The following is a 27,828-nucleotide window of genomic DNA, read 5'->3' as shown; positions in this document are numbered from 1 at the left end:
GTGTGTGGTGTGTGTGTGTGTGTGTGTGTGTGTGTGTGTGTGTGTGTGTGTGTGTGTGTGTGTGTGTGTGTGTGTGTGTGTGTGTGTGTGTGTGTGTGGCAACTCAAAAAAACAACAACTTCAATTTACTCTGAAGTCACTATTATATACACACACTACACTCTAAAAAATGCTGGGTTAAATACAACCCAGTGCTGGGTAAAATAGGGACAAACCCAGCAATTGGGTTGTTTTGACCCAGCGGTTGGGTTACTACCCAGAAGGTTGGGCTAAATGTCTGGGTTTGTCCCTATGTTACCCAGCACTGGGTTGTATTTAACCCAGCATTTTTTAGAGTGTAGTGTGTGTATATAATAGTGACTTCAGAGTAAATTGAAGTTGTTGTTTTTTTGAGTTGCCACACACACACACACACACACACACACACACACACACACACACTAACCTCATATTAACCTCAATCAAATTGCAAATTTAAAATATACATTTATGGTGCATTTTCAACAATATAAAATGAAAACATATACTTTTCCTGATAAATATACAATAAATTGTACAGTAAAATAATAGAGTTTTCTGAATCAGTTGGGATTTTATCCTGTGAAGGATAAATTGCTAATATTGTACTATTGAAATCAATGCCATGTTGAATATTTTTTAGCAATATGCCAATGTTGCACTACTGAAATTGTGAGAATGATTTGTGGTAGTCTTGAATATGCTATAATGCTTTCTAGTTAACAAAAAAGTAAAAAATAAAAAGTTTATGAATTGAGAATACAGTGAAGTGTTTTCATTGAGGTGCTTTATATTTAATTTGTAAATTTCAAAATTTCATTGCAAACTTTAAAAATTAAAACTATATTATTTTCCTGACACATTTAACTAAAAAAAAACAAGTCCTTTAATCAGAGTAAAAAAATTATGTCAAACTGGAAATCTGACTAATGGAGAGAAATGTAACCGTTTTGTTTAAAGTGTTTGCTTTCACAAGAAAAGTGCTACAGCTCTAAATATGTTTCTCGAGGCTTAGAAAATAATGACTTGAGAAAATTGCAGGACCGTTCAAAGGAAATGCGACTAGTAAAATACTATGTGTGGGAGGAATGAAAAGAAAAGCATATGTGGGGGAGATATATCCTGACACATGCGAATCCGAGCATTATGATTCTTGTCCTTCAGGGCCTTCCAGATGTAGAGTGACGGCTCTTTTTCGAGCAATAAATGACAGATTTTTTACCCCAGGGTGGTCTGACCTGTCAGCTATTTTATTGCTGATACCAACTGGAAATCTTGTAAAACAAAACTCTTTATAAACGCAACAAAATCCCTAGTTCAGGAGAGACGGGCCAACAAGAGGCCCGTCTCTCTGGATGAATGCACCTTCAACCGTCCCATCCTTACCTGTGTAATACTGTCCTTCAGGCTGGGAGAGCGCTGTCTACGGGTGGTGGTAGTGGCCATGGTGGTGGTGGTCTCCATTATGGTGGTGGACATGTCCGCTGCAGCTGGAGGGGTGGACGAGGTGGTCTCTGTAGACAGGACAGAGGGTGCGTCTCCAACCAAACGCAAGTTTCCTGTCACCTGCACGTTCGGATCCCCCTCGGCGGCCAATTTTAGCACTTGCAGCCCGTTGTAGTATAGGCCTGATATCTGGCCCTGGAACGGCCGTCCCTTATCCTGACCTCCCACCTTTATAGCCGCCTGGCTGTTGAAGATAGTCAACTGCCGACCTGTGATGGATCAGAGAGGAGATGGAAAGAGAGCGAGATATAGAGAAAGAGAGAGCAGTACAGTAAGGAGAGACAGAGAAGCAAAAAGCGACCATCAGTACAAGCTGTTTTTGGCGTCACCGACATGATGTGTCTAAATCAGCTGATAACACTTTTAACATTTAAACCTGGCGATGGAAATCTCCAATTCTAATGGCAGCCGTATCTGACCTGGTTAGTGCAGGGGATAAAATGTTGTATTAAACATGATGCCAAAGATCAATCCTGAAGCCTGAGGTGGCTTCTCTATGAGGGCTAGATCGAGGAGCAATGGAAGGGCCCCTATCATTATAGAATAATGGCTGTATATTATAATTTGAGCCTCATTAAACTAGTAGGGCTTGAGCTGTGGATAATGAACTGAATTGGAAAACAATATTTATGAGTATGTAAAGAGTTTTGGATATGTTTTATTCAGAGACAGAGGCCTTCTTGATGCTAATCTGCATGAATAAGTGTCATCTGCCAGCTCAAATGCTAATGTGTCACCGAGGCAAGAGGAGTTTCTCCTCAAGCCCCACAAATAGACATACATAGGGGCACACACACGAACACAAACACACTATGCCTCTGCAATGAGGATTTCGTCCCCTGAATCTCCACTGAGTTGTCATTTCACATAGAATACACAACTGGTTGAATTGATCATTGAGTTGACGATCATGAAAATACAAGAAATCACTATTATAAAAGCTACAACAGGCGCTACAGGTTTGATTCAAGTGGTTTTGAATTATAATAGGGAATCTTAAGCAATCGGGCTAAACTTTAGAAATAATTTAATGCCAACAAAACCTTCAGAATTACTACTTAGAGAGGAAAAGGATGGTTAACTCAAAGTGCCATTTCCTTTGGCCTCTGAGAGCTGGACTGCCGCCATCCATTTAATCCTGATGAACAGGTACTCTGACACAGTTGATTATGAAGTGGGCAGTTGTTATCCCCTCTGTGAGAGCCACTTAATGCTTAATGAAGGGTTGCCATTTAACACAAGTAGGGTCTCGATTTTAACAGTTGAAAATAACCAAGTTTGACATGTGAGTGGAGATAAAAAGACCATCATCTCGGAAAGGCATGTCGTTAAAGAGCGGGAAGAAGCCAGATGGCCACTTTCCACTTGCACATGTTCTTTTATCGTACAGTGGAAAGATTATTCTGATTAATGTATGACATTAAAGATGGTTACATATGCTGACATAATACAGTATGTAAAGTACTACTGAGAAAACGGTATGAACGACAGTTTCTCTTTATCACTTTAGTGATAGTAGCTCATGGAACTTTAAATGAATATTCTATCATTATTTGCTAATGTTGTTTGTATATATAAAATAAGATATTTTAAGAAGATATTTATATTTGAGAACTGTTTTTGCCTATACATTCTTTGTATGGACGATTTTTTAAAGATATTTTATTGATTCAGAATTGTTGAAAGAAAAATGATCTATAATATAAAATGATTCATTTTATTTTCTTATTTTTTTATTCAGTCACTGGAATAAAGCGACCAGGACAGTACTAAAATTTCTCCTTTTGTGTCCTGCGGATGTTTGGAACAACATGAGACATTTGTATAAATAACGACAGAATATTCATATTTCGGTGCATTACTCCTGCTATTTAAAAATGTGCAATGAGATTTAATTTCCTCGCATGTCAGGCATAAAGGCAAAAAAAAAGGTTTTCCTGTGAATAATTCAAGGTTGGACAGATCTCTTCTTTGCGTCTAAATGTGAGACCCAGTGACAGAGGTTAGAAGATTTAATGGAGGAGAATGAGGAGACCAAAGAGCCTTTGAGATAGAGAGCACGAGGCACAGACAAATTTCTCACACAAAGACCAGTCACTCAGTAAAATGTAGCATTCATACAGGACACAGAACTGATGTATGAGGGCTTTGTGTCATTATCATTACTTATAGATTAGAACTGATAAATAATTACACATGTTAAAGGGACATTGTTAATCACATCTGAATGTGCAAAGGCTGACATCAATTTTCCTCTCATTTGGTTACGAAAATATCTTTCATTAATATTTAGACTGTTTAACCCTCTGAGTTAGTTCGATTTAGGGGGGGTTTAAGACGGAATTAGCTTTAGTTTAACACCCTATTTATATCAAACAGCAGAAAACAAATCAGACTATGAGGAAATACTCATCGCGTACATATATATAAAATTATATATCGATAAAGGATGTTAGTTGGATGCACAAGGGCGAGCTAAACGTCTGAAAATGACTTTTAGATAAATGTAGAACTGAACTTTGGATCACGTTATACTCTGCATGTTATCAAGTTTAATCAACGAAGATATGCAGACTTAGAAAGGTCAGTTTTCATTGAAAAAAACAGTGCGAGCGTATTTGTTTTACACTTAACATTTAGATGTGATGTTAGCTCAGCACAGAAAAGGAAGTTTGCATATAGATGAAATAGGTGCAACCAACCAAAAAGTCTGATAACTTACACATAACAGTAGAGCATTAATGCCCAATTTTCTTTGATAATGTGCTGATGCAGGCGTCTGAGATAATTTCTGCACTTTAATAACCGAAAGAGTTTCTTGGGGAAAATTGAATACCATGCAGGATTCATCTGTTTACAGATGTCTCACGGGTCCAAAGATTACAGCACGGTTAAGTTTCAACACAGTTCAACTTTTTTTTTTTTTCTGATTCATTACACTCAAAGGGTTAAAGGGGATTTTGAAACGTTATTCTGGTTTTAGTGTTATAAGAAGCAATAGTCCCTTTAACTGCTTGGGATTGGAAAATATAAATCTAGATTTTATAGTTAAAGTGTTTTTAAATACCCTTGCTTCAAGATTAGCGAAGTCAGAGGGGATCACAGAAGGAAAACATAAGACAGCAAAAAAAGTAACTATTTACAGACAGTTGTTGCAGTTATGGAGCGTTGTTAGAGGGTTAGTCAGGGTTATGTTTAAGATTAAACCTTAATCTCTGAAGCGGTGCAGTTCTAACTTTGTGAAGGACATGATCTGAAAAGCACAAGCCACATGGAGAGGACCGATTGGATTTACATTGTAAGTAGGCAGCCACAATTCACGGTTTGCTTTGGCCCACTACATGCCAATGCAAAGGCTTTGGTTTTAGGAAGTTTAATTCAAAATGGCTTGAAGCTTTGTGGTTTTAGGGGAACTGCACCTCTTACAGAGCCTTAATAAGTCATTAAGTCATTGTTTAATTAATTCATTTTTATTACCTTTGTCGAGTAGCCACTCGTCAACTACCCGACCAAGTCTGTATGGAATTCTTTGCCTGGCTATAGCAAGCCGTTCATTATCAATGTTCCCTTCAAAGAATTTAGAGAGACAGATAAGAGGTTAATATCTGGAAGTTCAAGCGTCACATGGTTAAAAACATGGCAACAAGACTATCAAGTTTAGCAAGTTAGGAAGTCTAAACGAGCTTTATGCTGGTAGTTATGTGGTTTTAAGGTGGATTCTTAGTTATTAGACAGTTTAGAAGCTTGAGACTAATTAGAGCATGTTTAATTCTGTTTAGAAAGCTTTGAGGACATATTTAGTGATAGTTTATCTTCTAATTTTGGTCTGGTTGATTGTGATGTCATCGTAGCGAATAATACTTGAGGGAAATTTCAAATACATCAAATTTCATAAGACAACAATGATATCAGTGATAATGTCACATATTATGTGCAGTTATACAATGGTAGTGTCAAAGCTGCTCCGGAAGACATTTTCTGGTCTCTGCAAGAAATCAGAGTGAGAACAATGCAATCAGTGCTGCATCTAGTATCAAAATCTCGAGGTACCTGCATAAATTAGGACACATGTAATTATAAAAAGACAAAAAAGATGTAATTGACTCGGTGTCATGGCTGCAAGATAAGGAACAGCGTGTGTCTACAGTCTACAGTTCCTGTTTTCTGACAGATCCCTTCACTATAGCTAAAATGAACTCTCGGGACCTGTTACTCACTCAAAAGAACAATCTGCTCATATCACTGTTTTCTCTTCCCTGCTCTCAACCACCATCTTGTCAAAATCCACAAGTCCTCCTAATACTAATTTATACCAGTTTGGTCAGTGTTGTTTGCCACACAGTGATGTTTTATTTCCTCTCAGACATCACGTATACAACTTCACACTGGCTGAGGCATTCCCAGAAAATTCCAGTAAGTTCTTCATCGAATCTAGTAAATGGGTCAATGACATATGATACAAATCTAAATGAAAACGTGTCAGTTTCTTTGTATTTATGTTGTTTCCATACAGTATGATTTTTAAAACTTGTTAACATTTTCAAGATTTTATACCGTTTTCAAATCTAAATGTATAAGCTCTAAACATATAATGTGGTGTTATCATAATGTAAAAAGCAATGACATGTAATCTCATAAAAACAAGGACCTTTTCTTTACAACTTTAATACATGTACATTTACATATCTGAGTTAACATATATATATATAATATATTATCATTATAAGTTATATATATTATTTGTTGTCAGCTTATGTTTGCTTTTTTAATTTTGTTGTGTTGTGAGCTTATGTTTGCTTTTTTAATTTTGTTGTGTCGTGCACTACTTGGCCACCGTAAAGAGGTGCATTCAAATCATCTCATGTATGAACAATGTTTTTGAACAAATTAAAAGATAACACTGTCACGCCATTGACCCACATACTGTGAAATTACAGAATTTTCTTTTTTTTGCAGTTAAAAGTATTCTTTCTTGAAGGAAGATATTGGTACGCCAAGTGTTAATGGCATTTTTTTTGACATACCACATACTGTGTCATGTTCCTTCTGTGACAGCCGTGTGAGATACAAGCCTTCCGTTCGTCCTACCCACCCTGCAACCTGAATGAGGGCCAAACCTCCCACTCCCATAAGCCTGTTAAAAGAGCTCATGTGTGGCAAATTCTGCACTGAACCTTCAAAGAAAACTTGAAATAGGTCTCGTCCATGAGTAAGCGGCGAAAAAACCAAAAACAATCCGATCCATCCAATAAAGTCCGCTCTGATGCATTGCTATTCATAGGCTTCCACTCGATTCTTATTTATGGGGCACTGAGCAAAATACAGAGGCGAGCGGCCAGTTGCAACCGTGTCCGCAGGGAGCAGCAAATCTGCCATTGGGGAACATATCCGTTCATCTAATCCTCAGTTTTAATTAACTGAATTAACCGAAGCCGTTAATCTAAGCGATACACAGCCAGCTTCGTTTACACACGTGAGCTTTGCGAGTGTCGGATGACACACAAGACCTATATCATCGTTTTTTTAAATCCCCGGGATGACAGGTGCCACATAAAAGCTGTGCCATTCCATTTAAATGCACATAACTCAGTTTTAAAGGAAGCATGACACAACTGTGACGACTTTGAAGCCCAGCTTTATCCCCGCGCTTTGGAAAGGCAGCCCCATCTGACTCTGGCCACCTGAGGGGGCTTAGGGGGGAGACCTGGCGGATAGGAAGCCTATGTCGCAGCAGTAGAAAACCAATTTTCCCTTTCAGAAATCAGACGAAATCTCAAGCCCGAGCAGCAGGGACGCAGCGCTATTCAACCTCTGGTAATTTCGAGACCCCACACGCGGGGGTGGTAGGAGCGTAGCAGGTGAGCCGAGGCGCCGCTTTATTTGACTAGAGCTGTATTTTTGCTAAGGACTCCTTGACGCTGCACTAACCTGCTGTGAAGCAGCACATCGGAGGAACCGAATGAAAAATGAGGATGGGAAAGACAGGATTGCTTTTAGAGACGGAGAAAATGTCTTCCTGTGGAACAGCAACTATGAGAGGAAGGCAGCTCCCTAAGCACACAGTGGGGAGAGAGAGAGTTTGCACAAGTCTAATTGGAAAGCACACAAGGCCAAGGGCCCCCAAAGGGAGATGTCTGTATAGGATGGGGACGGTTCATGGGATGACTACTGCAGGGTTGGGATCATCAATCAAGGCTTGTTACAAAAGTTTTAGGCTGTGCAATATTGGTTTACGGCGCCGACTATACCACAACTCAAGAGCACCGGGGTTCAAAGAGCAACCTGCGAGAGGCATTTTGGCTAATGCAAAAAAAAAATTAAAGTGCGTTTTGTGGTTCAAAGTTTGCGCGCGGTTCAGGGATGGAGGATCTTCACAGGCGCAGAGACATCTTCCTCAGCCCGCCTAGAGCAAAGCTGGCTGAAGTTGAGAACTGTAAAGGATCCAAATCCATCTCGGGCTGAATGTATTAGGCAAGGCAGCTTGGGGGGGAAATGTGTCAATTTGCAATTGTTATTAGATTGTGCATGCGGTGGTTATCTGGGCGCTGCATGTGGTGACTCATAAACTCTCTGGGAAGAGTTTGATGGTAAAAACAGCGCACTTCAAACCCAAATAATTCACATTTGAAATTATAAATCAATTTGTACCCTTCAATAAGGCATGCCTTCAACATGCATCCAAATCCAGGCCGAGAGCTTCAAACAACGTCCCTCTGATGTGCGAGTGAAAATATACAGTGTCTCTCTCTGACCCCATGTGTCCATTCCCAAGGGAAGCTGCCCCTATTATTTCTACCAACCACACGTGTAATGGGATCCCCCAAACCCCCAAAAATGGCTTTCCTCGTCCTCTGCGGGGTCCTACCTGATGGGAAGCGCTCGATGACCGGCTGGTTGTCCACTTGGAGGGTGGCGTTGCCACCGCTACGCGTAAAGCGAACCACGTGGTACTTGCCGTCGTTCACGGTGACCGCAGGCTCATCTATGGTGATGTCATCTGTGCCCACATTGAAGATCACACCCACCTTTCCTTGTTCCTGTGCAAGACAGTTATTTAGAGGTGGACATTAGGGATGAGACATGACGGTTGACTAGTCGATTATTGAGGTCAACTAGTTTCTAGATTGTGGGCACTTTTGGCCCTGTGGATTTGTATTCCAAACAAACACACTTTTTACACTTTAACTAGTTTAATTTGTTTAATAACAAAGTCTAACAGTGCAAACACATACATTATAAATCTGTCATTTTTTTCAGTGACACTGTAGTGGGAAATGGAAAAGCTAAAAATAACTAGCATTTAATGTGTCATAAAGGCATTACTATAATGCAATTATATTTTCACACTTATTTGACACAATTTAACAAAATGCAGCATGACTGGAAATGAAGCACAAAAAAATATTCTGCTAACAAGTGATATTTTTATTTTTGTCTCATACTGCATTAATATAAATGTTTAACATTTTTTACACAATAAATATTCAATGTTCAAAAGGCATATGTTTACATTTAATATTTTAATTATATAATGTATTTTAAAATGTTTTTTATGTAATATACAGTATAAATAATATTTATGATGGATCTACATTAAAAATGTTAGAAAAAATTTAAAACTGTGCAAGACTGAAATAAATTAAATAAAAAGATAAAAATTGATATAAAACACAAAAATCACACAAATAAACAGATTAACAATTCTATAGAAATTCTATACATAAAATAATTTAGTAGTAAAGGAGTTGTAAAACCATGAAAGTAAATGAAAAAGAATAAAAATGATAAATAAATGATGAAAAGTAAAAGGTTTTTAAGACATTAAAAGTAAGAAGGTATACTTGATAGTTTAAATAAAAATAAACCCCTGTGACATAAGAGAATTGAATAAAAGCTAAGTTGAATAAAGCTCCCTACACATGTATTTTTGATATTTTAAAGACATTTTAATTAGTGTGCTGACAGCTACACAGTTTGTAAACGCCCCTACAAAACGTGTCTGATTGGGTTCAGGTGAACCCCAAACAACAAAGCCCTGTAATTACACAGGGCTTTTTTTAAGACCAATTAATTGACTATCTGTTCAGGCAACCCACCTCCAAGTCAATTTTTGCACATGGGTATAACCAATATAGAGATATATTGCACCATCACATGACCTAAACATCCCGAAAAATCTCTGGATCATGAAGCAATTTAAAACAGCGATATTTAAGGGTATTGGATGTGACAATAAAATGAAATGAATGATGGCGAGAACGATAGGAAATATCTTGTGAGCAAAAAGAAACATCTGGCCATGCTACAGTGGCTCACCCTTGGGAGAGGAGCTCAGCAGTGTCCTTTGTAATGCAGGAGGGGAAATGGAGTGTGGCTCCATGTTTTACATTCATCACCGCTCCTTCTCACAAAGGCACACACACAGTGGCTCGCCAGCTACTGACATCATGACATGTATAACTACTGACAGTTTCCTGCTGTTTTTATTTTAACAGTGATTCACTTCTACCCGCCACTAGCCACCTCTGGGGGGCACACTTGAACAGTTGACACCTCAGAAACGCTACCTCGTTCACATTGCTGGTGTGGAATGTGTTACCATTCTACAGCTTTAGCATCGTCCAGTGTCAGTCACTGGAAAGAGCCTAAACAACAATTTGTTCTCTGACACAAAGCCACAGACAGATTGCTAAAACTTCCACACACGTTTGGAGTTTGGATATATTCCTTCCTTCCTCTGACCTCAACTGACAGGTTCTCATTGAGATGCTGATGTCTGACAAATATCAAACAGAGCATGAGGTGAATGCAGAGTGTGTTCTGGAATCTAAAGGGCGGAGATAAAAACTAGCGAGTGTGTGCTAATGCTAGTCTGATATCAATGTCTCCTCACCATACAAATGAGGGCAAATCTACTGAATGAATACACAAGAGGATTTCATCCAAATGTTAAACTACGCAAAAGCAAAAAATAACAACAAAAACCAGAACACTAGAAGAGAATATGAAAGGTTATGTTTTCATAGAAAGAAAAAGATACCTTTTTATGCTAGCCTAGCCATGGTTTTTGACTTTCTTGAGATGCTGATCGAGTCTTGCTTGTTAAGCTAGTTAAAATTCACACCAGTATCCAATACTGCTGCGGTACTTCAACAGCTATGATGAATAACTGAAATTCCTCCAAAAATGAAATAATTCAATTTAAATGTCACTTCAGTTCAAACACACTCTGCTGTTACAGATTCATTGTACCATCACAATCCATTTTGTTTAAGTAAATCCAGGTACAAGAATGACAGGAATGAAGAAGGTTTTTAACACAGTTTAATGCTTCAGTTGCTTGGATGGAACCACGTTATGAAACACTTCATCAGTCTCCTCACTCTCCATTTTACTCTATTTTTCATTTGGTTCGAAATATTCCTATCAAGCATGAATGATACTGGGAACAGAATGGTTCACATGGTATGGAAAACAGCAGAATGTGGATAAAAATATGGTTGATTACAAGGACAAGGACATGACTTACTCTAACTGAAGCAGCCAATTGACAGCAAATGAAGCATTTTACTGTTGCATGGATAGACTGAAGCTCTTTGCAAAACTATAACAATAACTGAGACATGATCCAAAAAAGTTGTTACACAAATCATGCTCACAAAAATATACAAGAATCAATCACCTTTTCAAGCAGTCAACTTGATCTGCATAAATTTGTGTGTGAATCATATGAAAACAGTGCATGAAGGTAAACAAAGCAATTCATTCTCAGTGCATTCTCCCTCAATTGTTCTGAAATGACTTTGTCTTATTGAAGTTCACATACTCTGAAAATTCAATAGACATTTTCATCTTCTAGTACAGTCGTCGGGACAGATAATGTTCATACTTTTGCCTCATCTTAATGCTGCTTCACTTTTCCTTTCTGCTGATCCTGCACATTTAACTCCTTGTAAAGTATTTATTCAAAGAACATCTCTATTCACACGAAAAAACTTGTGAGTTACACTTCAGCAGGTGTTGAAGTGTCCTCTAAAGAACTTTAGCCCAAAAGTCCTTCAGTCCTCAGCAGGAATTAGAGACAGTGTTGTTTGTTAAACTCGGCTGTACAATGTAGCTTGAGGACTCTCTTGGAAGATGAAACAGAGAGATATTGAAGGACAGAGTCAGGAGATGAATAATGGATCATATATTCCAAACTGCACAATCTGTGGTCCCAAGTAAGGGGTCCTTCGGTCCCCTAAGTGCACAATGACCTCCCGATCTCATGACCATAACAGACGGCCAGCAACAGGCTAACGTAAGCTATCATTCATGACTAGAAAGTGAAATGACAGTGATTTATGTTCCAGAGCCTCTGTGTTTGATGCAATACTGATGATGCATATGAGTGAAGGGCATTGTGGGTGACTAATCTCTCTAGAGCGCACCGCTACTGAGGTAGGACACAATCACCTGTCAACAGCCTGTCCCTGTTGGCTAAAGTGCAAAACACCTGGCTTTAATGCCCAGATGTCAAACATCTGGAAAAACAAAATAAAACAAAACTGACAGAGCATATTCTGTAAAGGGCAGAAGATAATGTGAATAAAATGCCCAGATACACAAGGGCAATGAATGATACATGCTCAAGGGTGACTTTACTGAATAGTTGTGCCACAGAAACCTCCATCTCAATCACATGTGCGATCCGGTTTAACCAAATACACATTGGTTTAGTAGTGGTGGAACATTTTAGATATTGCATCCTACACAACCTAACACTCAGAACCGACCTGTGTGATAAAATATAAACAATATTTACTAAATTATTCCCTCAGAATCAGAACTGATGCGGGGTTTTAAAACTGTTTTACACTACTTTTCTCAGAACTTTTCTGCAGACCCCATACTACTTCCTTTGCTGCCCCCAGGGGGTGTCTGATAAAGATTTTTAAAAATCAGATAAAAATAGTGTCAAGAATTATATACACACATACTACTGTCAAAAGCTTGGGTCGGTAAGATTTTGTTTTTGAAAGAAATGGAACACTTTTATCTTATATTCAAAAGGGACGCATTGCATTGATCAAAAGTGACAGTAAAGACATCCAAAATGATTTAAAAGATTTCTATTTCAAATGAATGCAGTTCATTTCATAAAAGAATCCTGAAAAAACGTATCATGGTTCCCCTAATCTTTTTAAGCAGCACAACTGTTTTAAACATTTATAATAATGTTTCTTGAGCACCAAGTCAGCATATTAAGGTGCAGTCACATTCATAAAATTTGGGCGAAATTTTGTGGGCAAAATTCAGTCCGCTCGCACAGAGGTCACTTTCAAACCAAGCAGCTTTCTGTTGGTCAGTGCAGCAAATTTTTGTGACCAATTTGAATGAGCGAAATCTGCGCAATGAATTTTTCACCCTCCAAATTGCAGATTTCTACCGAAATGAATGGAATTCTCTTGCAAACTTTTGCAAAGCAACTGTAAAAGTGACCACACCTTTAGAATTATTTCTGACTCATGTGACTGGAAAAAAACAGTACTTATGAGATGCTCCTTATTGTGGGTAGGAAATAATTAAAAAGTAGTTTCAACTTAATATAGCAGGACAGAGAAAATAACAAATTTTCAGATCAAATTTTACAAATTTTTTGTTCCATCTAAACAGGACTTCATTCCCGTAAATATTTAACTGGCTTAGAAAATGCTATACGTTTTGTATATCTGTGTATATTTTTTTTCGGGTTCTCCTTTTGAATGACGAATACCGGTATATACTATTGATAGCTGCTGATATAGACAGTTAATTCCTCTCAGAACGCACGTGTTAGTTTGCCGTCGGCTGTAGTCCGTGCGGTGTGTTCGAGCGCAGCTTTTTGGTCCGACGCTGCCAACGTGAGGCGACAACACCGTCGGCTTTCGTCGCCGCTAGTTCTTTGAAGTCGGCTTGGTGTGTCCCGGCCTTAACCCTTTTTGTGAATGTAATCCCCCCCCCCCCACACACTCAGTGGTGGAAAGAGTACTGAAAAAATATACTCAAGTAAAAGTACCAATACCTTCCAAATTTCCCACTGAAGGTGCCATCAATGTAAAATACTAATGTTCTTTAAATTGAAAGTTCACCTACAAATTAAACTTTTGTCATCATTTACTCACCCTCATGTAGTTCCACACCTTTATCAATGTCTTTCTTCTGCTGAACACAAACAATGTTATTCTGAAGAATGTTGGTAACCAAACAGTTGACGGTAGACACTGACTTCCATAGTATTTTTGTCCATACTGTGGACAACTCATAACGTTAAGAACTATTTTATGGGGTTTTAGCTAAACAATAGGTGTGTTGTTAAAAAACAGTACAATCAACTGAATGGACTGTATTTCTATCCCTCACAACCTCGTTTGCATTCGTGTCAAAAATGAAATATGCCGCCACCCTGACTATGGTTTATTCTACAGTAAATGCTATTTAAATTTTTGATTTAAAAGGCATAATTTATCTAAACAACAAGAAATGTGGTATCTGTCATCTAAATGGGCTTTGTAGATAATTCTGACAGGATTTCAAATTGGTCACATAACTTCCCACTAGTAATGGGAGAAGGGTTAAAATGCAAACATTTATAAGTGACTCCTTCTTCATGAGAGAAACAAAATTCCACGTCCAGGCCCTCGCATAGATTTTAGTTTTTAAAAAGCTTTCATTTTCAGGGCTACATTTTAAAAAGCACCAACATGTATCGGCCCAAACAGGTCTTCATCAGGGTGCCAAATAACAGAGAACAGGAATAGTTTTGTTCTGCTTCAAAGTGTTTGGCTTCCAAAAGCCTATAATCTTCTAGAAAGGGGCCAATTCTCCTGTGACCCCACCCCTAGCTTTGTCTACGGTGGCCGTCCTGTCATTGCATGTCGGCTAAATGAGAGGTTGTAAGTGAAAGCTCCTGGTTTTTAAAGACTTTGCTAGACATCACCAGAATTCATGTTTCTCCCACTATCACCTCATGCTGGCCCAAACTACAGTACAATCAACTGAATGGACTGTATTTCTATCCCTCACAACCTCATTTGCATTCGTGTCAAAAATGAAATATGCCGCCACCCTGACTATGGTTTATTCTACAGTAAATGCTATTTAAATTTTAGATTTAAAAGGCATAATTTATCTAAACAACAAGAAATGTGGTATCTGTCATCTAAATGGGCTTTGTAGATAATTCTGATAGGATTTCAAATTGGTCACATAACTTCCCACTAGTAATGGGAGAAGGGTTAAAATGCAAACAATTATAAGTGGCTCCTTCTTCATGAGAGAAACAAAATTCCACGTCCAGGCACTCGCATAGATTTTAGTTTTTAAAAAGCTTTCATTTTCAGGGCTACATATTAAAAAGCACCAACATGTATCGGCCCAAACAGGTCTTCATCAGGGTGCCAAATAACAGAGAACAGGAATAGTTTTGTTCTGCTTCAAAGTGTTTGGCTTCCAAAAGCCTATAATCTTCTAGAAAGGGGCCAATTCTCCTGTGACCCCACCCCTAGCTTTGTCTACGGTGGCCGTCCTGTCATTGCATGTCGGCTAAATGAGAGGTTGTAAGTGAAAGCTCCTGGTTTTTAAAGACTTTGCTAGACATCACCAGAATTCATGTTTCTCCCACTATCACCTCATGCTGGCCCAAACTTCACCAAGACCAGCTACAATCTCCTTCTCATCACTTAATCATTTTTTTAAAACCCTATTATAAAGGATCTTGTAGCATGAGTGCCATACAACTTGGGGATGCTCAACACCTTTTGTACCATTACAGCCCAGCAGGACATGATTTATCGCAGCCGTAGAGCTGCCAGGAGAGACAGTGTGGCCCAGACGCAGACATCTGCTCGCTGCTTAGTTACTGTAGCACAGATACTGCAGATAGTCAGGAGAGATGGGAAAATGGAGAGAGTGCAGAGCATTGCAGTATCGCTTAGATGTACTATAATGGGAGAAATTGTAACCCTCAGAATGGCCACTATAGGAACGGAAGCCCTGACTGAAAGTCAGGTAGAGGCATTTTCTGTTTATTTGTAATCTAGAACAGCCTAAAATGCATTTTTAGCATGATTTGAGCTGAAGAAACTAAACTTATGATATTACTGCTGCCAGATGGTATTGCTGATTTGTAACATGTGATTGAAACTAAATGTCTTGACACAGTTTGAGAGTTTCAGACTTTTTTCCTTTAAGGGACTATAAGCTACACTTCTAACCTAAAATAGATGTTAAGATGGCCGTAAGCGAACTGACCTGCCTTAAAAGGACTTGTAATGAAATTCTGATGTTTGAATATCTTGTCGATAAGTCAGATATGAAGTCTGAATCCATCCTGGTTCTGTCCCTCAACATTCCTGTTGATTTGCATTATCCTCTAAATAAAAGGTTTAAAAGACAATGTGTGGAGAATATAGAGGCATCAATTCTCAGATTTAAAAACGGCTGGATACACTTAAATATACATGTAGTTTCTACAGATTTAAAACACGCAATCAAAATGTAATATCAACCAGCATGTCTCATGAAAACCTACACTTACCCTGTAAGCATCTAAAGCACTTCATAATGGAGATGTGATTGTTTTGAAGGTTTAAAATGACTGCTTAAGGAATGCTTGCTGGGCTCGAGACTGTGAGAGGTTCGTGACACAGAATGATGGCTGCTTCAAAACCACCCAGAGGAAAAATAAACCAGCCGGGAAAGATTCATTACCTGTCAGCATTTACCTTCCCACAGAGCCTATGACACTCAGTGCAGCAGAGGAAGAAGAGAAGAGAGTCTAATTAAAGTCTGGGCACAGGCTGAAAGACTGACTTGTGACTAATCTAGCCTGAAGGCACATCTCTATTGCGGCATGCACATGGGCAAGACACTGCAAGCAAAAGCAGTCTTGTGGTCTGTTTATATTGCAGTACATGTTAATATTGCATTGAGGAGAGGCAGCCATTGCACATTAAGGTGGGCGGATAGGGAACATGGGAAGCTTTGAGGAGTGGGGGGCTTTGGTTGCTACAACTGCATAACTGTACATTCACATTCTCACAAATAAATACTGGTAGGATTCAGGGCTGTGTTACGGTATTGCGGTAAACATAAACACTAAGGTCCGAAGGCTTTTCTGCCCAACCATGCACCTTGGGTAGGAGAAGGTTGATTTTTAGTGGACTCATCCTCTTTTTCAGGTTTGCTCTGACATCTATGACCCATCGTGCCCTTGGATGTGTGCCCAAATTCCCATATGGTAATTCTGGCCTTGATAACACTTTATAATAAGGTTCTATATGTTAACATATGCAGAATGCATCCATGAATGATGCATTAAGTATTATGAGCTTTTTTTTTTGCAGCATTTATTAATCTTAGTTAATGGTCATATAAAAAATAATACACACCTGTTCATTCTGTAGAAAGAATACATGTAGAAATTAACTTCAAGCAATAATTAATACATTCATTTGAACTGATAAAACCGTATAGTAAAGTGCTACTAAGATAACAGATTTTCAAAGTTATTTAGGTCACACTTTATTTTAAGGTCCAACTCTCGCCATTAACAAACCATTAACTATGACTTTTGCCTTAATAAACTTAAATTTTGTTTGCTTATTAGTGGTTGCTAAATTTAGGTATTGGACAAGTTAAAAAGGGCACATCCCCAAGTCTCTGTACAAGACTCAGATTCTCCTTTAATTTAAGTCACTCATTTTATAGTCTGAAAAGTAACAGCATACTACAATTTTTTTAATAATAATGGTAAATGTAAAGTCTCTACTGTATCCAACACACATGGCTTCATATTCTCTAAATATATCTATGAAATTCAGTTGGGAAAATGCCTTAATAAACTTCTAATTTGCTGCTTATTAGTAAGGTAGCTATTAAGTTTAGGTATTGGGTAGGATTAGGGATGTAGAATATGGTCATGCAGAATATGTGCTTTATAAGCACTAATAAGCAGCCAATATGGTAATAATTGGCATGCTAATAAGCTACTAGTCAATAGTAAGAATTGGTTGCTATACTAAAGTGTTACCGATATTCAAAGAAAACATTTACGCATTTCACATCTTGTGCAGTTTTGAGCCAAAAAAAAACATTCCAACACAAATCGCAATGCACTGTAGATTAACAAGATTTAAACCAGATTTGAAGGCACAGTTCACCCAAAATTCTGCGAATTACTCACGTTTCAAATCAATAAGGCTTTTGTTCATCTGTAAACCTCAAATTAAGATATTTTAAGTGAAACATGAGAGATTTTGATCAACAAACATACATAGAGGCCATCAAATATGGGTAAACTGAGCTGTTTACCAAATCGGTTTATTATGTCTGATTGTGTCTCTTCAGAGTTTTTTGAACTGACTGATTAGAATCTCTTTATAAATGTAGCGTCTCGACCAATCTGACACACTAATTTTAATTTGATTTAACAAATCAATTATTCATTAGGTTAACAAATCGTCACAGTCCCCTCACTCAATTAACTGGATGCCAGGATGTCTGCTGAACACCAGGCGCTCTGGTCACCATGACAACTAATCATGATATCACTGGTTTTATGACCCCCCAGGAATGTGAGAAGGATAGCCCACTCTTGTCCCAAGGAAAAGCAGAGTAGAAATGGACTGTGTTCTAGTTAATTCATAGAAAAACCGTTATTTGAGAAGATATTTTAAGTGAAACATGAGAGATTTTGATCAACAAACATACATAGAGGCCATCAAATATGGGTAAACTGAGCCGTTTACCAAATCGGTTTATTATGTCTGATTGTGTCTCTTCAGAGTTTTTTGAACTGACTGATTAGAATCTCTTTATAAATGTAGCGTCTCGACCAATCTGACACACTAATTTTAATTTGATTTAACAAATCAATTATTCATTAGGTTAACAAATCGTCACAGTCCCCTCACTCAATTAACTGGATGCCAGGATGTTGCTGAGGCTTTAAAGTTTTACTGAGGGACAGAAAAACAAAAAAAATCAAAGATGAACGTCTATTGAGTTTGGAATGCCATGAGGGCAAACAAATGCTGACAGAATTTTCATTTTTGGGTGAGTTACCCTTTAACTAAATAATGCTGCCTGCCTGTGTCAGCCTCTTACAGAATGCTCAGGTATTTACAGAATGTAATTGCCATGACATTGCTGTGCAGTTGCTAAGGTGTTTTAAATCATTTTTAGTCCATTATTATGTAGATGCTAGAGTATTCAGAGTAGTAGCTTACTAGGACAAGTCAAAAAGGGCACATTGCCAAGTCTCTGTACACTCTAAAAAGTTTTTTTTTTTTTTTTACCTAAATGCTGGGTTCAGCCCGTTGGGTCATTTTATTGGGTTGTTTTTAATATTTTTTGCCCAGGTGCTGGGTAGTTTTTCTGTAACTAAATTGTTGGGTTATTTTTTTTCTACCCAATCGCTCGCTTGAGCCTGTCTCCAATGAAACAACCCAGCTGCTGAGTTACAGTCAGAGAGCGCGGGCTTTTTGAGTCCTCTACAGTAGAGAGCAGTTCTCAGCGCCGCTGATTTGGTGCACTTCTTCGGCATTGTTTACATTTCGGTTTTGGTTTGTATACATTTTATTTCATTTATAAAGTCTTTACTGTGCTGTAAATTGTATTATTTTATGCAATGCAACATAAGGGCGAAATGTCAGTCAGCTGCGTGTAATAGTGATGTTACCTATGACACTGAAGCTTCAAATTCCTCATGAAGCTCTGTGCCGGAGCGCGTATTGTTTTCAGAGAATCACATGATCAACGAAAAACGAAGCCTCACTTTCCGTCCAATCACATGCGTGCGTCGGAATATTCGAACCCCCAAATCTTACTTTACGAGTAAGTTTTCATTCAGACTTATTCAACTACATTTTTAAATACCCAGTCATACAAGTAATATGAAGAATAAACATTATTAACACACACACACACACACACACACACTGTTAGGCTTTTATCTGTGCACGTAACGAGTCGATCTATGGAATTTGTGGTCGCTGCTTCGTCCTATGGCTACGGAGTGTCTTTGACAGGCTTTTGGCTGCTATATTTTTTATTAACCACCAGATGGCGCTGTTTTTGACACTAGCGAAGCTTTGAATCTTTTCCCAAAACAGTCAGAGGAAAGCCTCAGTGCTTCATGAGGCTTCATTTGCCCATCTCTAGCGTGTAATGATTCAGTCCACTGAAGGCGAGCGTAGTGAGAACCCATGTGCAGTTTTATTTACAAGTGATCCAAACATCCAAACAATAAACGAAGACTTGACTAGACTTGACTTGAACAGACTTAACCAGGCATGAACAGACTAAACTCACCGACAGTAGATTACATCATCAATACACGACAAAGCACAAAGGCAACATGATGGCTACTTATAGCCAACAATCAGGGTCACATGACAAGAACCAACCAATGAGGAAACAAGACACATGACTAGGACAACCAATCAGAACATGACAACCAATCAGAACACAGACAAGAGTACCACATGGCAGGATCACATGACAGGGTAGGAAAAACACATGACAGGAACATGAAACAAGGCAGCATATCAAAATAAAAGACATGAAAACCTAAACCAGAAACAAAACCCAAAACAGACCTTACACTGCGCCAGCAGCGGTCACTTCACACGATGGAAACGCCTTTTGCCTTGTATAACATAAATGGATTTAATTCGTCATTGTACTGAGTTTAAAGGTGACATATCATGAAAATCGGACTTTTCCAGGTTTTAAGTGCTATAATCAGGTCCCCGGTGCATCTATCAACCAAGGAAACGTGAAAAAGATCAACCCAGTAACTTTGTTTTGGTAAGCCTTTTTCTGCAAGCGTCTGAAAAAATGAGTGCGTCTGACTTCGCTCCTTTGGTGACGTGGCAAAGGGATCTCATTATAATATTACCACCCCTTAATCTGTAAGTTTGCACCCACGGCGCTGTCATTTTGATTTCGAAAGCGACAACGGTGCACCAGCTCTAATGCCATGGTGAAAGTTTGAGCAAAACATGCTAACTGTTCTGTCTTTGGCTGCACAGACGAGTACAGAACACTGTTTAGAGTCCCAGTCTCAGAGGAGACAAGAGAGCAGTGGATTTATTGATTTATTTACTGTATATTACTGCTGCCACACAGATCTAAAATAAACATGCAATTTATTTCCCAGCAGTTTACCTTCACAGACATAACCGACTGTTTTTGTAACTCGTGTGTGTTTTTAACGTAAACTTGTGTGTGAATGAGAACCTAGTTTAGTACTCGCATGCTCTGACAGCCGCTTTCTGTCTGTGTGCTTCGGATGTGTGCGCTCAGAAAACTGTATATCAGAAGTTTAAACTAATATGGTTTAAAACGCATGATTTCAGCACGATAAACATGATAATCAGAATCAAAACAGATGTTTTTTAGCAGGTCCGAGCTGTAATAACACAGCTCTATTCTGAAAAAGGAGATGGGGAGCAGCAGCTCATTTGCATTTAAAGAGACAGGCCCGAAAAACAACATGTTTCTGCTTCCACTCAAAATAGGCATTTTCAAAATGTTATAATAAATGATCAGTGGAGTATTTTGAGCTGAAACTTCACAGATACATTCTGGGGACACCAGAGACTTATATTACATATTGTAAAAAGGGGCATAATATGTCTCCTTTAATTTAATTTGATGTTAAAATATGTTCTCTAATCTCAGTACTGTTTATTTATGGGCAGGTTTTGGAGTCAGTTGTGGCATCTTTCAGCTAAGAGTGAAACGTGAGGCTGTGGTCTGAAGTTCGCAGTTCCCCCGCGAACAGCAGCCCTTCACCGGCTCAGATTTCAGTGACACACCGGCATGCGAATTAGCACTATTTCAGTGAAAAGCGATTACAGAGAATGGTTGAATACACTTAAATTAAAATGCTACTTATTTTTATGTCTAAAATGCTTGTTAAACAAGTTTAAATGTATGTAATATTGTAAACTATGCTGTATTCACCCAAATAAATTCAATTTGTCTTGTATTTTGTCCATGTGTTCTTGCTTAATATTAAATGTTCATCTTGTGTGATTATCACAAATGTTTGATTATTGCTGTTGCCTCTAGTAATTCAGTTTTTTTTAATTTCCAGTCCAATTTAAGCCAGAAATATAATCATTTTTAAACAATAGATGACTTAAATAAAACAACCCAGCATGTTTCGTAAAAACATTTAACCCAACCAGCTGGGTCAAAATAACTTAGCATGTGTTCGGTCCAATATTTACCCAGTGCTGGGTTGCCAAATAACCCAAGTTGGGTTGTTTTTAACCCAGCATTTTTTAGAGTGTATAAGACTCAGATTCTTCTTTGAATCATTAATTTTATATTCACTTCAGGAAGGATGAGGAAAGTCACCTTGTGGTTTTTCCCCTCAGCGTCCTTTATGCACACCAGTGCAACTCTGCAGTACTGCCCCAGGCAAAATTTCCATTCCCCAAAGGTGTGCCGTCTCGCATTCAGAGTGCAGTTAGAGGCTACGGCGGGTCGGGTTCTGACAGTGGCCCTGCATATCGGACAACAATAAATCATCCACCAGCACTGGGCCTGTGGACTGGGAACCAAGGAGGCACATCTTCTTTATTTTAGCCTCAACTGTTTCTGCTGAATTCTAATAAGGACGGCAGAGCCAACATGATTTGGAGTGCAGGAAGGAGGGCGAGATGATTGGTCGGGTGTGGGAGGAGATGTAGCACAGGATTGTGGGATACATGGGTGGGACGAGACATCTAGAGTGAGGCAGCGGGGTCACCTGTGTTGCTTTCATTTAGTGATCACTGTGAAATAGCTTCGGTTAAGAGAGTCTGATATGGAGTAACAACTGCAGAGTAGAGAGTAGGTCCACAGGACTCTCCAAACCACTCTGTCAATGCGAGAGTGACAGCTAGAAGGACCGTTCACACCCACACATGCTCAGACGCATACACAAACACTCTCACACCCAGAGCACTGCATGCAATATAGAGAAAAACACTGGACCTAATGTTTTATAGAGTGTCACCAAAAATTATTTGGGCACACTGGCTACACTTAAAATAAATGAATACCAATGCATTAGCATCCAAAAATATTATGGATTTGGTGGTACTACTTCAAAAGATGGCTACTTTCAAGCCCTGCTATCTATCTATCTATCTATCAAACTTAAATATATTATTTAAATAATTAATGTTTGAATGTGCAACATATTTGAATTCTGTTTTTGTCCTCATGCTTACTGTGATTATCCCTATAGAGACAGTGGCTAATGTAAATATACACAGTTGTTATGACTATAATCCAATTGATGTTCGTGGGGGCATGTTAATCAACCAACAGCAGGTTTTATACCCACGTTGAAAGCAGATCATTTGAATTATGTAAGAGCAGCTCTGGTGGAAGACTGTGACTAGACCTGACACAGCTCAAATCCCCCACTCTGTAAGTTACAGAAACACAGAAGCAAGTTACTTAGATTTTAGACACAATACTACCAGGTATTTAGTCTGTCTTTGCTCTGCCAATAAATAGTTCCGAACAAAGTCACTGCAGAACAACACAACACAACACAGTGGTGTTTCATTCTTGAACTAGCATTTATGGACAAATTGGTTGAGTGGATAATTCAAATGACACAAAGACTTTTGTTGCCACCTACTGGCATATCAATGTAACCTGCAGAGAGAGTCACTGAGAAATCACTACTAATGCACTGACTGTATGAAATGTGAAAATTGTATTTAAATATATAAATATGCTGTATGTCGATAACAAAGACACTAACAAAAAAGTTGAAAACGTGCTTTACAATAAATGCCACTTTGCTGTGATATTTTGCTGTACAATGCAAAGACATTCATACAAATACACAAATACTTCTGAGAGCCGCTGTACTGTATAACATGCTGAAGAGAAGCGATATTGGTTCGGTCCATTTGGGTCTACTCCCAGCAAACCCTTTACTTCAGATAATGTGATGAGACAGAGAGGTTGATGTTCTCACGAATCATTTGTTTAGATTGTACGTTTGCACTGGCACTTAGATAGAGATCCTGATTGCATAAGTGTTGTGTTATGATATTTTCAAAGATGTGTACTATAAAATTAACATGGTACGCCCCAAGCATGTCGCAAAATGAAAAACATTTTCAAAGAAAGATGGAAATAAGCATTCATGCATCACTGATGTAGGGTGTTTTGGTTAGTCATTATAAAAAAGGTCACATTTTACAATATGGCACGGGGCCATATTGTCTAAACCTAGAAAGAATAAACATATATTTATATCACTGTAACATTTGAGTTTTTTAATAATTATTTTTTTTCAAAATACATTTTTAATGTATTTGAGTTTATGACATTATTTTTTAAATCACATTAAATTAACATGTTAAATGACAGCACTACTTAGAAGACCTTTGCACCAGAGCACAAAAGCACAAGGGATGCATGTATTTTACCGCAGTATGTTACAGAGACAGCAAGAAAAGAGCTTGATATATTATGTCCTAGGCATGTTGAGTGAGGCATTTCAAAGGAAAGGCTAATCCATCAATCGCATGCAAAACACTTCTCGTTTCAGTCTTCGTGTCATGGTTAAGTGCACTGAGCACACAACCAAACCCTAGATTCTCTACACTCACAACATATTTTCTTTGGGTACCCAAATGCATCTGCTTTCATTCGGAGTAGCTGAAAATATCTAATGTAAAATGTATAAAGTATGAAGTCTTTCAGGAAGTTGCTAATAAACAGGAAGGCAGGCCTTGTGTTCCTCCTCCTCACTAGATTTAGCACTAGAAGCACACAGCCCTGCTGCACAATTTATCAAAGCAAATTTATGAATCAATTGTCATCTCTCCTACTGACAAGCAACTGAGCTCTCCCTCAAACGGCTTGACAAATGGGACGCAAAGGTAAAAGAACACTGTGCTGGGGCTGCTTTCCAGAGTTATTATCTTCTTCATGGTTGATTATGACCAAATGCAGCCTTAATTTGGAGAATCTGACTCAATAGAGGTCAGAAAAACTTGTGTGATGCAGCATCCCACAAACACCTCTGCAAATGCCTCACAGAATTCATTTAAAAAACCTTATATATGACGCATATGTTCGCTAACTGTCCTTGTGGAGAATCCAAAGTCCTTAACCCATCAATAAGGATTTGTTTTGCCACAATGATCCTACTAAAACTCACCAAAGCTCACATACTTAGTAAATCTCAAAATAAGGTGACATTGGAAAGTCATTCAATAGATTTATTTGAAATAGTCAAGAAACCACATACTATAACCTAACCTTTATTGAATAATATGGAACAATATTGTTTTGCATTTATATTTTTTTAATTGCTTGAATTTGTTAAGTGCCCTTGTGCCCTCCATCTGGAATACCATGTCTATGACATTTATAGTTATTTATTTGTTTATTTTTTTAAATAATTTTGTTTTCCGGGGTTATGCGTTAGTGCACAGTCTACCAAGTGTGCAAAAAGCAACACAAACAGAAAATTACTTCAATTACTAATAAAACATAAATTATTTAAAAAGTAAATATGCCCCTTGATTTTTTTTCTCATTGGTCTTACCAGTGTTTTTATTTTTTTTAGGATTAGTTCATTTCCAGAATAAAAAAATCCTGATAATTTACTCGCCCCCATGTCATCCAATATGTTTATGTCTTTCTTTCCTCAGTCGAAAAAGAAATTAAGGTTTTTGAGGAAAACATTCCAGCATTTTTCTCTATATAGTAGACTTCAATGGCGGCCAATGTGTAGAAGGTCCAAATTGCAGTTTCAGTGCAGCTTCAAAGGGCTCTACACAATCCCAGACGATGAATACGGGTCTTATCTAATGAAAAATTAAAAATAAATTTGTAATCACAAATGCTCACCTTGCACTAGCTCGACTTCACACATTAGGTAGTCACGTGTGATGTAGGCAGAAGTATCACTGAACTCCATCTGATTTTCTCCACCAACTTCAAAATCTTCCTACATCGCTGTTTTACCTTCTTTGGAAAATGGCAATTTGAATTACTCTTTGCATGTTTGGTTTTTAAACACTGGGTCGGTACTTCTGCCTACATCAGTTCTGACCTTTCCAACGTGACTGTAATGCGTGAGGTCGAGCAAGTGCAAGACGAGCATTTGTGGTTAAAAAGTTTTTTTTTTTTAAGAAAATGGCCAATACTTTTGCTAGATAAGACCCCTTATTCCTCGGCTGGGATCGTGTAGAGTCCTTTGAAGCTGCGTTGAAACTGCAATTCGGACCTTCAACCCATTGGTCCCCATTATAGTCAACTATATGGAGAAAAATCCTGGAATGTTATCCTGAAAAACCTTAATTTTTTTTTCAACTGAAGAAAGAAAGACATGAAAATCTTGGATGACATGGGGGTGAGTAAATGATCAGGAATTTGTTTTATTCTGGAAGTGAACTAATCCTTTAAAAACCTGCATTTTGAAAGTGGGAAATGTACTTCCAAGGTCAAAGTTCAGAGCAAGACAAGCCCTGTGTCCGAATATGACTACTTCCATGCTATATAGTAGGCGAAAAACAGTATTTGATCCGAGTGGCATGTCCTAAATCATAGTGCTCATAAAACAGTAGGTGAAAAGTACTTCCAGCAAATCTGAAGTGCACACTCACTGGACACTTTACAATCCCATGAGGCGATGAGAGAAGATTTGTGAAGGGCAGTGACAGTGACAACATGGCAGAAGTACATCCAAATTTCATTCCAGCTACACACATTCATACTATGTAAAACATAAAGTGGCTAAGGTGTGGCAGGATCTGCTATGGTTACCACTATCAAAGTTTCAGGATTGACTCCTATATTCTGTACACACAGAACATTAATCACTCCTGCATTTAAACGCGGCTGCCACTCCCAGAACTCTGTGGTGTGTACGTTTCCGTAGTTCAGTGGGCAAAACAAGTAAGAAAATTAGCTGAATAACTCAACTCTTTTCACAACAATTGCACCTTTAATTATTACACCACATATTGCCATTTGACAGATTTTTCCTTTTTTAATCACGGCACATCTGTCTAGGGGATACACACCACTAAAAAGAATGATTTCCCTGAGGTGTGCTGCCGCCCCTGGCATCTGTTCCATAGCCAAAGCGCACCTCCACCAGTCAAATACGAGATGGATGGTGCACTGACGGAGCTCTAGAGCTGCTGCACTGAGCCCAGCCAAAATGGGCCCATGAAAAATACTGTACCATAGGGCAGTGTTTCCCAACAACTTTTTGACTTAGATATACCTACAGCCCCTCAGTAAGAAATTTTCTTTTATTTAACTGCATATTATTTGGCATTATCATTAATAATATTAGCATTATCATTAATATTATTAACTTAAGCAAGTGGTTTTCCTACAAACTGATAGTTTAAAAAATATAATAAAAAAAAAAGAAAAATCTAAATAAATATACACAGAAATTGATCTTTAAACAGATGACATATATATTTAATTTATAAACTGTTTCTATGTTTTTAATTTGTCGTAAAGGCTGGTGAGATCGAATTCAAAAGTAATCAACTGAATAACTCCCCTAGAGCAGTGAATATGGGTCTGTGTGAATATTATAATAAGAGTGTTAAACGGTTATTTTGTGCTGTTCTCCTGATTCCCTTCCATAGAGATGGCCTTTGCCACAGGGTGCTTTCTAAAGTTGCTTAATGAAGAAGGCTTACAGTGGGCTGTGATTGACAAAGGCCAATTTAATCTGCCTATTAGTCAAACTCACGGTGGGAGCAGCTAATTATAGTGGGAGTCCTTCGATTTAAATTGCAAGAGATCTTTTGTAGCTTTAAATGATGCAAATCGAATTGTCTGAAACATTTCTCTAAGCTTTTGTCCTGTTATACAACAGTTATTTCCGGTTTCAAAAGTGCTGATATAACAGTTCAACAGCACCGGGACTTTTTCACTTCTATCACTCTGCTTGTTAGTGTTGATTTCAAGACAGATTGTCAGTCTGGGCAATACTGGTGGGGATTTTTTGAGTCATTGAATTTATTCAAACCCACTGATTATCAAAGTAAGTGCCTTTATGAGTGAGTCATTGAATTATTCATTTAACCAATTTGATCTAACACACTAATTCATTCAGGAGCAAAAAGTCACTGTTTTCATGAGCGAGTCATTGAATCGTTCATTCAACCTATTCATTTAAACCAACTGATTTGTTCATTCAAGAAACATTCAAGTGGCAACATCCCAAACTGCAAAGGTACTTCTTTAGAATCAATATTTACTAGTAATTGTTAAAAAAAA

At 38.2% G+C, this 27,828-nt stretch overlaps 1 protein-coding gene and 1 long non-coding RNA gene across 3 annotated transcripts in view; one reads left to right on the top strand and one right to left on the bottom strand.

The window, feature by feature from the left end:
- nrxn2a (neurexin 2a) overlaps positions 1 to 27,828 on the bottom strand; it is a 401,294-nt gene that overhangs the window by 14,597 nt on the left and 358,869 nt on the right. The window contains exons 21-23 of the mRNA XM_016244908.1: positions 8,390 to 8,561; positions 5,002 to 5,091; positions 1,405 to 1,733 (exon numbers count right to left, since the gene is read on the bottom strand). Coding sequence (XP_016100394.1) covers positions 1,405 to 1,733; positions 5,002 to 5,091; positions 8,390 to 8,561 — 591 coding nt within the window. The remainder of the gene's footprint in view (positions 1 to 1,404; positions 1,734 to 5,001; positions 5,092 to 8,389; positions 8,562 to 27,828) is intronic.
- On the top strand, positions 172 to 5,628 carry LOC107560669 (uncharacterized). 2 transcript variants are annotated; one of them, XR_001605757.1, is made up of 3 exons: positions 172 to 191; positions 264 to 340; positions 5,618 to 5,628. It is a non-coding gene; the product is annotated as an uncharacterized lncRNA (long non-coding RNA). The 2 variants fall into 2 exon arrangements; XR_001605756.1 differs by lacking the exon at positions 5,618 to 5,628 and adding an exon at positions 3,907 to 3,919.

Source organism: Sinocyclocheilus grahami, unplaced genomic scaffold (genome assembly GCF_001515645.1).
Source record: "Sinocyclocheilus grahami isolate Dianchi unplaced genomic scaffold, SAMN03320097.WGS_v1.1 scaffold738.1, whole genome shotgun sequence".
Taxonomy (NCBI): domain Eukaryota; kingdom Metazoa; phylum Chordata; class Actinopteri; order Cypriniformes; family Cyprinidae; genus Sinocyclocheilus; species Sinocyclocheilus grahami.
Note: the sequence above shows the minus strand (reverse complement) of the source record. Positions and strands in the feature narration are given on the sequence as shown.